This window comes from Tympanuchus pallidicinctus, unplaced genomic scaffold (assembly GCF_026119805.1).
Source record: "Tympanuchus pallidicinctus isolate F22 unplaced genomic scaffold, pur_lepc_1.0 scaffold38, whole genome shotgun sequence".
NCBI lineage: Eukaryota > Metazoa > Chordata > Aves > Galliformes > Phasianidae > Tympanuchus > Tympanuchus pallidicinctus.
Window position 1 is genome coordinate 1860939 of NW_026294756.1, and position 12807 is coordinate 1873745.

General features: G+C 52.1%; 2 protein-coding genes across 2 annotated transcripts; one reads left to right on the top strand and one right to left on the bottom strand.

Annotated features, from left to right (window-relative positions):
* The first annotated feature begins 523 nt into the window (after positions 1 to 523).
* Positions 524 to 4777, top strand: MYDGF (myeloid derived growth factor). Its single transcript, XM_052699754.1, has 6 exons — positions 524 to 775; positions 1515 to 1565; positions 2343 to 2404; positions 2852 to 2933; positions 3473 to 3545; positions 3916 to 4777. Exons 1-6 carry the CDS (start codon positions 539 to 541, stop codon positions 3993 to 3995), a joined length of 585 nt encoding a protein of 194 aa, XP_052555714.1. The 5' UTR covers positions 524 to 538; the 3' UTR covers positions 3996 to 4777.
* Positions 4778 to 6537: 1760 nt separating this feature from the next.
* On the bottom strand, positions 6538 to 12700 carry TNFAIP8L1 (TNF alpha induced protein 8 like 1). Its single transcript, XM_052699844.1, has 2 exons — positions 12514 to 12700; positions 6538 to 7952 (listed from the first exon to the last, which is right to left on the bottom strand). Exons 1-2 carry the CDS (start codon positions 12683 to 12685, stop codon positions 7390 to 7392), a joined length of 735 nt encoding a protein of 244 aa, XP_052555804.1. The 5' UTR covers positions 12686 to 12700; the 3' UTR covers positions 6538 to 7389.
* Between the last annotated feature and the right edge of the window lie 107 nt (positions 12701 to 12807).

Here is a 12807-nt window from a genome sequence, read left to right on the forward strand (position 1 = left end):
TGGTGAAAGGAGCTTTCTCTGCCCCTTTCATAGAACCACAGAATGTTTTGTGTTGAAAGGGACCTCTAAAGACCATCTTGTCCCGCTCTGCAAAGAACAGGGATGCCTACAGCCCATTCAGGTGCTTTTCCTTCCATCTGAATCTCAAATGCCAGAGCTCTGAGATTTTTGGCCACAACTGCAGCTCTCTAACTCAAACATTATCCCTCCTAGCCCAGCTCTTTATAAAGTAACTCCTTATCAAAGCAAACCTGCAGCACACATGAAAAAAAAACCCTTAACTTCCTTCACCTTCTGCTGCTTATTTCTGTGTCTATCAAATACTGTGGGGATTCGCTCTCTCTGAGAGCAAACACAAGGCCATAAAAAGGGGAACACGCAGCCCTGAAATGGCCAGCCCGCGGGATGGCTCCAGGGGCGCTGTCCACGTAGACGCCGTCACTTTGTCCCATATCCTAATGGCTCTTTGTCCCAGTCGTGAAGAGCCCCTGCCCTCACTCCGCTACGTCCCGGCCCAGGCTCCCTGCCCACACACAAGATGGCCGCCACGGCGCCCCCTAACCGCTCGCCGCCCGCACTGACCCCTTCCGCCCGCCGTAGCGCGGGCTTCCTTTTCAAGATGGCGGCGCCCTGCGGTCGGAGCAGTCGGTGGCTGTGGGCCACGGTGGTGCCGGCCGCCGTGCTATGCTTAGCGGTCCGGGCCGCGGAGGAGGCAAGCACAGCTGATTTCGACGTGAGGCCCGGCGGAGAGGCTCACTCCTTCTCCCGGAGCCTGGTAAGGGGAGAGGAGGGACGGGGAGAGGAGAGTGTACGCGTCTCTCGCTGATTGGTGGGAACGCATGTCGTTCCTTGCTGCTGGCACGGGGATTGGCTGACAGCAGGGAAGGGCGGGTCGAGTGGTAGATGACAGGGGTGGGAGGTGGGGGATCTGGGCCGGTTGCTGTGGGAGCGATGCCTGGGAAAGGGGCTTTCAGGTGGGGGTGGACTACAAAGGAATGAGATCTCTAGGAAGGAAGGAACTGGGATCGGGTCTCCAAAGAGAAAGGGGTCTGGGGCGCCAAAGAATGGCCACTAGCTGAAGGAAACGTGTCGCCACTAGGATGGGATGATCCCTGTGACCAAGAACTCCCTAGGCCGGGTCGAGAGGGGAGTTCAGTGGAAGGAGATGCTTCAAGGGAAAGTGAGGGGCTCCAAGGGAAGGAGGAGTCTCTAGGGAAAGGTGTGCTGAGGGGATCTGGTGAGATGGGAACTACAGTTTTCTGCCCACTCCCTAGCCCAGATCCTCAGGGTTCTGTTGAGACCCCCAGAGCACCTCCTGGATGAGGGCTTTGCAGCCCCCACCAATATTGGGGCTCTTCCTAGGGTCAGACCAGTGGGGGATCCTCTGTGCCCACACCCCTTATGGCCTTCTCAGGTGTTCCCATGTTTCATGTTGGTGAAGTACTGATGTTGAACAGGTAGATTCACACAGTTTGTCACTCCATGGCCAGGCTGCTGATCTTCTCTTTCTCTAGGGAGATTACACCTGCACTTTCACGTACTCTGCTCAGGGAGGAACGAATGAGGTGAGTTGGCAATTTGGATTCTTCCTTTGCGCTCAGTCTGGCTGCACAGAACAGGATTCTGTTGTTATCAGTGCTGACAGCAGTAGTAACTGAGAAGGACTGATGTGCCTCAGAGATAAAAGGCTGCTGTTCTGCCAGAAGCCTCAGTTGGTCAGTCATCATTTTGTCCCCTAGGTTTAGTTGTGGCCAGGACAAGAAACTTCTTTTTCTACAAGAAGGAAGTGGTTTCCTTTGTGATCAGCTGATTCCAGGGCCCAGGAGCTGAGGGAGGGTGGTGGCACCGTTTCCGACACCATATGTTAGCAAAAATAGCGTTGTTGGGTTTGCTTCTTTAATGGAAGCGTCCTCTGTGTGTTGCAACAATGCTGTGGCACACAAGGCCATGACATTTGTAAGTTTTAATGAATCTTGGGGCCAAATGCTTTCAATGGAGAACAGAGTTATCATTTCGTGCCCCTGTAGGTAGGAAGGGCCTTGGAGGAGTAACTCCTTAGTTTTTAGGAAACTCTGCATAGAACCAGGTCCTTTTATTTTATTGTAAAATGGTATGAGACTTGTACTCTTTTCTATAACTGCACTGATGAAATTGTGGGGAAGAGAGAAAGAGTGACCAGGGCTCCTGCTTTGTGCAAACAAAATAGAAGGGGCCATCAACAGCTGTTCTGTAATTATGTTTTGCAATTTCACAGTGGTGCTCCTGCACCTAGGAGGCGGGGATGAGTTGGAAAATGGGAGATGTTTCTCAAGATTAACTGTTGGGGCTTTTCCCCTCTGCAGCAATGGCAGATGAACATTGGAGTCAGTGAAGACAACCTGCTCTTCTCCTGCTCTGTCTGGAGGTGTGTGGTTTAACCTGAAAAGCAACAAGCCAGGTGGTGGCTTGGCCAGGGTTCTTCCCTGTGGCAGCAGGGATGGTGCTTCCTGGCTTTCCTCTCCTGGGAGTTGCTGTGACTCTGGGAGGTCTCACAAGCCAGGTGATGTTTCTTCCCCGATTTCTTCACTATACTAGTTGAAGCTGCAAAAGAGCTAGAGATGGCTGTGGAGGGAGGGAGCTGTGTATCCTGCCACTCCTCTACACTTCCACCCTCTCTACCAACAGCAGGGATTAGAAGAAGCTGCCTGATTTGCCCCTTCACTGGAAAGTCAGAGCAGGATGGTCTCTAATGCTTGTGGCCTAGAGAGAGCCAAGAATCAGAGTGCTACTGTGCCTGACCCTTCCCTATGATCTCACCTCCCATTATAACCTTTCCCTGCTTTAGATGCCAAAGGCTGTGTTCTTATTTTAGGCCCCAAGGGAAGTCTTACCTCTTCTTCACCCAGTTTAAATCAGAAGTGAAAGGAGCCAAGATAGAATACGCCATGGCTTATGTAAGTCCAAGCTGATGACTCTGATATAGGCATGTGGGAAGCTGCTGTAAAACATGGGTTGAACATTGAAAACTTTCATGAGACATCTGTCCAGTAAAATATACTCCAACATGCCCTTAATTAGAGAGTGGTGGCAGTCAGGACCGAGTGTCTGCAGAAAGACCCTCCAGCACTATTTAATTTCTGCTCCTTGTATGCTGTGGGTTATCTGCTGGTTTTGCCAATGTCATTGGCTCCAAAAGACACCATCCTGCCAGGATGCACAGGACAAGGAGCACCTTGATTTGTCTCAGCAAATTCATTCTTCCATCTCTTCGACTTTCAGTCATCTGAAGGTTGCTAGTTTGTGGTTTAAAAGGAAATGGAAACCTAGCCAGGAATTTTCCTTCAGGTTTCCTTTGCAGGTGTAGTTCTTTCACTCCACATTATTAAAATACAAGTTTGTTCGTTTTCAAAATGTGCTGTTGTTTATTTGCTTTAGATGCACTAGCTTCTTAGATGACCTCAATTGCATAAGCTTTTTTTCCTTCCTGTTTCAGTCTCAAGCTGCAGTGGGTGCACAGAGTGACATCCCCTTAAAACAGGAAGAATTCGAAATCACTGAAACGACAGGTCTGTGACTGCGAAAACTACACGAAAAAGGGCCTGGTGTGGGAGACAAGCCTGGTTGTCTACCAGGAGATGAGCAGTTAAGCTTAAAGCCAATAGATGACAGCATGGAGGCAGACACTGCACATTATGGAGTCAGCAGTGTAGTGTTCATGATCCATAGTTGGCAGCAAGATTTTGCAGGTCCCCTTCCTGTTTAAGTGTTAATTGGCATAGGGAAGAATGGGTTTATCACAGTGTGCTTGTACTGTGCATGTAAAGAACGTCAGTGTCCAACTTGCTGGCTTTTTATCATCCTGGAAGGGAACCAGCAGAGCTGTTTTATTTATACCTTACCATTTGTTTATCCTGTACTTGTTTTTTCTCTTTGTAGTGTCTCACAGGGAAGGCAAGTTCCGTTTTGAACTGTCGAAACTCGTGATTGTAGCAAAAACTCCCCATGATGAGCTGTGACTCTGAAGATGCTGTTGGGCGGTGTTTCGGCCAGGAGACCATGGCAGACAATGGAGTTTACTTATTATTGGCAGTTATTTCAGTTGGCCAAACCTTTCATGTTTTCCATATTGAGGTGCGCTAGGGTCCAAGACAAGTGGGGTGTTGAGGTGTTGAGAAAAATGCGTTCTGTCTTGTGTCAGAGTAACAGTGTGCTTTGCAGCTGGAAACATCCTCTGAAAATCCTGATCTAGAGCCAGCCATTCTGCTGCCTGCTTTCTACTTCAGTGATCTGCTGAATATGGTAAAGCAGCCCTCTAAAACAGCACTTTATCTTCCTTGCTAGGAGGAGCAATGCAGCAGCTGGATTTAAGCAAGAACTCCTAAATGAAAGTTGTTAACCCTGGAGTCTCTGGAAGGTAGTAACAGGGTTTCTTTCTCTGGAAGCTTTACAGAAGAAACAAATTAAATTGGGTAGAAGGGGGAAGGAAGGGGTAGGGTTGGTCAAAGCCAATTGACTTCTTATGTGCTACTGTGGAAAACCATCACTGGCTTAATTGGAGAGGATGTTCTGTTCCTGTCCTAGTGCAGATTGCAGATTGGGATAACTTGGCATGGGGAAGGCAGTTTCTTATTCTGGCACAACCCAGGAATCAATCCAAGCAACACTTTCACGTCTCAGTAACAGTGCAGGACTATTTTCTATGTACAGAAGCATTTTTTTTCTTATCTAAAATATTAACAGCGAGGGAATGTGGAATTCCTATCCTGCGTAAATATACAAATAAAGCATCATCTTCTCACCTGGGTTTGCTTTGGTCTATGATTCCTGTTCTCCAACTGGATGCCTAGCAATCCAGTTCAGCGCTTACTTAGCCAGCAGTTGCTGAGATGTCGTGCAGGAGGTGGCTGCAGGTTTATGGGGGTTCTGCACATCCAAGAGGTATCCCAGCAGCCCACAGGAATCTGTAACCCAGTGCTGTCATGATAGGTGCTTTGCCCAGAGCTGGTGCCTGGTGTCAACTGTGGTCATTGTTAGCTTTTCTGTTTTGTTGGAGTTTCCTCAACTTTGAGAGTACTTTGCACTGGGAATTTTACAGGCTTTGTTTTCCAGAGTGTTCCTGGACGTTTCTTTCTCCATTGGGTGGCTCCTGGAGTTGCAGATAACCTGCAGGTCTGAGGAGTGATCTCTTTCCCTTAAACCAGCTGCTTGGAGGGAGTCAGCAAAACAGAATCAAAGGGACTCATTTCCCAGACTCAGATGGCCAGTGTTGGGATAGAAATCTAGGTTGTGAGGTGGCTCTGCTAGCAGAGGGTGAGCTCTCCATGGCTTCACCAGGATGGGAAAGTGGGTTTGAGGATGAGGTGTGTGTTTGCTGTGGGGTGCAGGGAAGAACATTCAGATTAGGGATTTGAAAGTGAGGGAAAGCTGGTGCCAGGCACTTTGTGAGTTGAGCTTGGTCCTCTCTCTCGCACAGGAGAGTAAGAACCCTTGGGGACAAAGAAAACAGCTGTGATTCAGTAGGGACTACTCTGAGCAGAGATGCTTCATACAGTTAAGGAACATGATGCAGCTGGTGCTGATGTGCGCATCAAGAACGGAACAGTGAAGCATTTTTGGCTGCCAGCGCAGCAGCATCCATCAGCTCCATTCCACTTTGTGTTCTCTGCATCTACCGATACTCCACCAAGCGGTGCAGAGCTGTTAGCAGCCCCAGCTATACTCTTAGGCATATACCTGACAGTTGCAGAAAGCGCAATGGAGATAGGAACATCTGTTCTCAAACGTTGCACACCAAAGCCTACCCTTCTCTGCCTTCTCAAAAGGGCCAACAACTCTGTGACTCTTGGCTGCATTCTCCTATGCTCATGCATGTATATGCGCCTTACTCCACATCCTGAGCTTGCTTTGCACAATTAAATTAGCCGCGATACTTAGAGCCATGCCTATGAAATGACGGAGGTAGAGGCTTTCTGTTACTATTAAAGGCTGAAATTTAGCACTGCCTTGAGCTGGCAGCAGGAAGGGAGCAGTGGATGCGAGTGGCTGGGTTGTACCTGTGAGCACTGGAGACATCCCACAGAGCACAAGGAACAAGAAAGTCACCAAGATAAGGCCAGCTGATATTGCGCAGTGACTTGTCTATTTTCAAAGCAAAGATCAATGTTTGAAATGGGCCAAGGCTGGTGCATCTATGCTGAGAGCACAATGCACTGTAAGGCTGCCCCTTCCCTTTTGTCACTGGGGTTGTGCTTTTTTTATTCCTGCTGTGCAGCACAGGGACTGATGCAGGAAAGCATGTGGGTGCATGTGCAGGACCCCATACCTTTGGTGCTGATTTTGCACCATGGTTTTTCCTACCACCTCAGCGTTGGCTGTGCAGCACTGCTGTGCCAGGGAGCAGCGGTTTGAGGAGGAGGATCTTTGTTGTCAAGCCAGGGAAAGGGAAAGCAGAAGCGTCAGGCACAGTGAGCAGTCTTCATGCAAAGGATAAACCTAGCAAGCTAGTGCCCATCGCATTTGTTTGGTGACCATCACCGCTTTGTACGAACCACACAGAGCACCAAGCCAAACCGGTTGAGTTTATTTAAATAACTCATAAGGGCTACAGAGTTTTGTAAAAAACAATTAGAACTCACTCAAGGACATGTAAAATGTGTGAAATACTTGGGACAATGACAATGGAAGGCATCTGAGTGATCACAGTGATACCATCCACAGGAGGCTGTTTGGGGATCCCAGCTGAGCCCAGGATGAAGGAGAACACAGGGCCACCAGTGTGCTTCCAGCCCTGAGGGACCACTGCTCACCCGTGCAATTGGGGATCTTTCTGGTTGCCAGGACTTGCCCTTGGGAGGCCAAAACCCCTTCCAGCCTGCAAGGCACAGAAGTACCCTCCTAAGCTGGGCAGTGTAAACCTAGAGCATGGCTTGCTCCCACTGTGTCATGGAGGTGCTGAGACCTTGCCAAAATAGAGCCATGATAATGGTATCACACCTCCTCGCCAAGCAGCTGCCCATCTGCTTGGATTGGTGTTGCACACTGCCAGTCTTTGGTTTGTTTTCTATAGAAGGATTACAGTCAAGTTCAAAGTGGAGAATCCAGTTGTGGCCAGTTCCTTGGACTCAGAGCTAAGAGCACTTCATGGGCAAAGGAAAACCAAGAATATAGCAGGAGCCCAGGGAGCCAGAAGCCCTGGAGCACTGCAAAGAACTCAGCCAGGAGCAAGGTTTGCAGATCCTGGGCAAGGAACGGACAAAGTCAGGAGGTTCGGTCTTTTATATAAAGAGTAGAAAATGAGAGAGTTAGCATCACAGAGAAGAAGACAAAGCCCTGTCATCACCAAAATGTCTGTATGTCCTGTCTTCAGGCTCATAGGTAAAGGGATGCTGAGTCATGTTGCCACCAATGGCTTCAAATGTTGTCCTCCTCCAGCATCTTATTGACACCTTCACAGATCCTCTTCAGGTGGGTGCGGTAGGGCTCAGCTGGCCCGTAGAGGGCTGAGAGGAACTCGTAGTCTGCAAAGTGGTTGAAGACATGGTTGATGCGGGAGTGTGACTTGGCCGTCAGGTGGCTGCTGACAGCCTGGTGCAGGAGGTCTCGGCACTCTGTCAGCACACTTGACATGACCCTGCGGTCAAAGGTGAAGTCTATCTGGTGGAAGCTGACCGCTGTCATGGCCAAGGTGTGCACCTTCTTGCGGAAGCGCTCTATCACCAGCAGCTCCTCAGGGCTGAACTGCCCATTGCGGTACAGCACGCCCAGCTTCATCACAATCTTGATGAGGTTTTTGATGATCTTCTGGGCCTCTTTGCGATTGTGGGTGTACTCCTTCGTGGCTCGATAAAGCTCGTCCAAGATCTCGCTACTTGTGTCGTCAATGAAGACATTGGCCATGGTCTTGGAAGCCATTTTGCTCAAGAGCTTCTTCTGGGCCTGTAAGGCCAAGCTCTTGGTGCTGAAGGTGTCCATCTCTGCGGGGAAAAAGAGGCACACATGGTTCAGCCCACATCCTGGAACTGCCCCTACATCCTCTCCTCCCCGCACACCTCGCACTAAAGGTAAGACAAGGAGCAGCTCTTCCTCAGGAGGCTCTGGCTGCCAGAGGAGAGGAGCTCACACCCCAGCTTTGGTTTAGGGATGACTTATGGGGTGTTCCTGACTCTCTTCCCTAGTTGCTGGGGTAAAACTGCAGTACAATTCCCATGAGACCTTCACTCTTCTACTTCCCAAGATTGCCACTGCACTGCACTGCAGGAAAGGGCTCCTGTCCCATCACTTTACTGCTTCCTTACAACCTGACTCATTTCCTGTAGGTTGAGACAGGTGGGGCTGAGTCACCCATTGTAGCCACGTGCAGCTCTGTGTGGTGACAGCTGTTCCAGTGCGAGGATGAGTGAGAGATGCAGGTTGCTTATGCAATTATCTGCATGCAGCACAGTCAGAATGGTAAAAGGAGAGCAGGGAAGGGATTGCTCTATAAATACATCACCATTGGTTCTCTTGATCGTGGAGGGAAAAGAAATATTGAAGCTAAAGGACACTGCCAGAGTGAGAATAAATTAGATACAGAGAGGAGAACTGCCAACTGCCCCATACACACGGTGCTGCCAGAGCTGAGCCCATGTCTTGGGCTCACAAATGGCCCCAGCCGCAATCCCAGGCCATGAGCCCCCCCATTGGCAATGGGCTTTGTGCCCTGAATGCTCCCAGTGCTACAGGATGCTGAGCAGGAGCAGTGCCTGTATAAATAGAGATTCCCACGCCTGAGCTCTTTGTTGGGCAACCACAGGCAATGAGCAAAAGCAAACTCCACCCATGGAATCATGAAAAAATAGGAAGCTCCCACTCCTCCAAAACACTCAACTGCAATCATGGACTTTGCTTCTGCATTGATCCCGGGGGAAGCTTCCACACCCCAAAGATTCAATCAGCTCCCAATGGGAGATTTTATGGGCTTTTTCCTGCTGGGAAGGGTCCCACTGACCCCTGGTCCCATTGTTGGTGGAGGGGCTGTCACCACTATCAGTGTGCGGAAAAGTCTGCTTTGCCCTACTGAGCAGTCTGCAGACTGAAATAAACCACCAAATTTCCTTCCTGTCACTCAAGTCTGCAGCCCTATGCTGGGCTCGTTTTTTTTTCCTTCTTCTTCTTAATGAAAACGCCCTTGAAACCCAGGGTCTGCTACTGAAAGAGCAGCACTACTGTACACTGAGCCCTGCTCTGGAAGAGCACAGTGTAGCGTCGCCCTGGCAATGAATGGTGGCTTTGCACACAGCCACTGTCATTTCTTTGGACTTTTTTCCAGGAATCTGAACCCAACTGAGAAAAGTCGAGCTTCCTGGGAGCTTTGCAGACTCCAGCAGGACTTGAAGGCATGGCCACGCCATGGGGCTCTGCTGAAGGCTGCAACATCTGCACTGGGTTCTATATCCAGATATCCTGTGGGACCTGTGAAGGTGATGCTCCAACACACCCCAAAGCACTGCAATGAGTTCCTGCCAGGCTGGGCAAATGCAAGGTCCTTGTTTCAGCTCAGGGCTTTGGTTAAGCACTGAAAGCAGCTCAGCTGCAGGAGCAGAAAGAGACCTGGAGATACAGGAACAGGAGGTGCAGAGGTGGGGTGGAGAAGGAGGAGACCCTCTGGTCTGGGGGATGAAATTCTCATCCACAGAGGGAACAAAAACCCCATTACTGGGGTCAGGGGAGTCCCAGTCTCACACCCCACACTCACCCCACACTGGTGTCGATCCAGGTGCCAATCACCAGGTGCCCACAGCACTTCACCATACAACCCCACTGCACTCCTGGCAACCCCACAGCAGCTCCCATGGCAGCGGGATGAATATTTGATGCAGAAATGCAAACACACTTCAATAATGCATGGGGCAATGTGGAGCAAGTGTGCAGAAAGGAGGGCTTGAGCTCGGAGCGCCTCCACCTCCCAGCTATGTTCCTGCCCACCCCACCACACTTCCATTCCCTCCAACACAGTCCTGAGGGCAGCACCACTGTCTCCTATTAGGGCCAATGCTAAAAGTCAACATTTCAGGGTTGCCATCTCCTTGGTTCTCTATGCTGTGTGTGCTACACCCCCCCACTGCCACTCAGGGAGATGCATGCATTGTGCCGCATTGCTGCTCTGCTCCCCAGTGCCGCCCCTATCACTTTCCTCTGCCAACCACCAAGTGCCCAACCAACATTAATTAATTAAACCTCACTGCTGTGCCAGATCACAGGAGAAGGGCCAGAGCTGCTGGGGTGTAACCAGAGCCTGACCCCACAGTGCTCAGCCCTCCCAGCCACATGCTGGGTGACATAGAAGGAAGCCAGTACCTTCGGTTGTCACTGCTCTGTGTGTGTGTTGTCATGGGTGCACACAGCCCTGCAGGAACATGCGTGCAGAGCAGAATGAGGCCAGAGGGGAAGCACCCTGCAGCACAGGGGAAACCTTATGACCCAACAGAGTGAACAGGAGCACAGTGAGGGCAGGGGACAAAGAACACTGTGGGGACGAACCCTGAGCCCTACGCAGTGCCTCACTTGGTTGCTGTGTGGCCCTGCTCTGCTGTTCTGGGACTCATTGTTGAATTCTGGGCCATGACTCCCTTTCCCTCGGCCGTGCAGCAGCAACACAGCAGTGCTCAGAGCTGCTCCAGTACTGCTCACAGCCCCATGCCATCCTGCTGGTGGCTGTGCTGGGGTCAGGAGCACAAGCCCAGATCTTCAGCAGAAGCAAAAAAAGGGGAAGAGTCTACCCAAGATGGCAAAATGCCTTTGGGGGTTTTTGAGCTTTTATAACCTGAAATCCCTGCAGGAAAAAGTGTCTTGCCCATTCCTGCAGCACAGCAGAGTGGTGCACACAGGGCACAATCACCTTGGTGACAAGGGGCCAAAGGCAGCACAGAAGGCCTGAGAGAAGGGGAGAGCCAGACCACAGGAAGAGTCATTGCAGCACCCTGCATGCACCCATCACTGTTCATCCTGGTGCCCCCTGCCACCCAATGGGACAGAAGCCAAGAACATTGCAACAAGCTCCTTTGCAACGAGCCCAGCATCCCCGAGCAGCCTGCAGGGCTGGGAAACACCTGACTTGGTCCCAGATCTGAATGGGCACCTGGGAACTTCAGTGTGCCCAGCAGCTCCAACATGGCCACGCATGGAGCTGGGTGAGGAGCTCCCACTACCAGCCCCAGTCTCAGGCATGGGAAGGAAGAGGGCTCCCACAGTGCTCCCTTCCCTGGGGACATGGCCATGGACGCTGCGTGGGAACAGCTGCTGGCACCTGGAGGGGGCCCCTGGGGAAAGCACCTCTATGCCATGCTTGGAGATCTGGTGGTGTCATCATACCCAGGGGCTCAGCAGCTGCAACACGAGGAGGAGGAAGGGAGCATTTTGGAGCATCCATCTCGCCTTCTATTTCCTCCTTCCCTTATCAGGCAGACAACGACCACTCTCTCTTGTGAGAGAGAAACTTCCTTTCTCCCTCACCAGGAGGAGACAGAGGCTCAGGAGAGCGATGGGGAAGTGCAAAACAGAGGGGGAAGCAGCAGTGCCGAGGCTGCACAGCACAGTGCACACTTCCTGCCCCTGTAAGGCTGCAGCAAGGGCAAAGCTAAGCAAAGTTTTGCAGATAGACTTTATCCTGATGGAGACAGTCCTGTAATGGGACCACTGCTGCAGCCTTCCTCCAGCGATGGAGGGTCTTCGGGTCACAACACAATGTTTGCAGCACCCTAAAAACTTCTTGGTGTGCTCTGCAGCAGTCAGGACAGTTTCATGTCACACCGGGCGGAATCCTCCCAGCCTCAGGGGTCCATCTGTGGTGCTGGGGGGGAGGGGGGAGGGCTCTAGGCCCCTGGGAGCTGTGGTGCCCCGCAAGTCCCCCACACGTGCAGGTTGGGGCTGCCATGGAGTGAGAGCCATGTTGGGCACCATGGCCCTGTTTGTGCACGGAACAGCATATCACATCCTTCCCGGAGCTGCTTCTCCGCTTCCCTTTTCAGACCCTGGTTCAGCTCCCCCAAGCTGCACAAACCCAAACACCCCCCACTATGCAGGAAGATGGAGACCAAAGTATGCTTCTTCAACCGCTGCAGTGAACCCCTCTTCTCTTTGCCGCTGTCCCATATTTTATCCAGAGGGAAAGCCGAGGCAGAGCCCCACACAAGACCCAGCTGCCCCATCAACACGTCCCACAAAACTGTGCCTCACCGTGGCCCTCAGACCCACACTCGTGCCCTGGGACACCTCCGGGACCCCCTTCTTCCCGCACTATGCAGCACATAGCCCCGGGGCAGCCCGGAGCCGCTCAGTTCTCTCGGCGCATAGTTCCATCCCCCTCCCACGCCCCCCCTCCCCGGCTTTTCAGAGCCACCCGGACAGGGGAAGCTGCCTCCGTTGCCGCCGCCGGTGAACCCCAGAACCTCCCAGCGATCCCCAGTGCACAGAGCCGCGGTTCGGGTAGAATCTCGGGCATGCAGCCCCCCGCGAAACGATAACAGGGACAGCGAGCCCCGCGCCTACAGCCCTTACCTGCACCAGAGCCACAGGGGCTCCTCCTGTGGGACGGGGTGTTTATTTTCCCGGGGCCTCTTCGTGCTCGGTCACAGCTGTACCGGTACCCCGTACGCCGCCGTGCCCGGTGTCCCCGGGCTGCTCCGGACCAAGCGGGGCCGAGCGCGGATGCAGCGGGGGCGGTGCCCATCGGCGGTGCTGGCCAATGGTGACGCGGGGCTTGCTACGAAGCTGCCAATAGGAGGGGGGACAGGGGAGTACCGAGGGGGCGGACTTCCCTCTCGCCCCGGGGTCATCGGCACCGGTGCTGGC

What these genes read in the sequence shown, in the direction of transcription:
- MYDGF (XM_052699754.1), top strand. Translation starts at nt 539, where the DNA reads ATGGCCGCCACGGCGCCCCCTAACCGCTCGCCGCCCGCACTGACCCCT. An exon ending in ACTCCTTCTCCCGGAGCCTG is followed by an intron (nt 776 to 1,514) that starts GTAAGGGGAGAG and finishes CTCTTTCTCTAG; the next exon opens with GGAGATTACACCTGCACTTT. An exon ending in CTCAGGGAGGAACGAATGAG is followed by an intron (nt 1,566 to 2,342) that starts GTGAGTTGGCAA and finishes TCCCCTCTGCAG; the next exon opens with CAATGGCAGATGAACATTGG.
- TNFAIP8L1 (XM_052699844.1), bottom strand. Translation starts at nt 12,685, where the DNA reads ATGGGCACCGCCCCCGCTGCATCCGCGCTCGGCCCCGCTTGGTCCGGA. An exon ending in CCCCTGTGGCTCTGGTGCAG is followed by an intron (nt 7,953 to 12,513) that starts GTAAGGGCTGTA and finishes TTTTCCCCGCAG; the next exon opens with AGATGGACACCTTCAGCACC.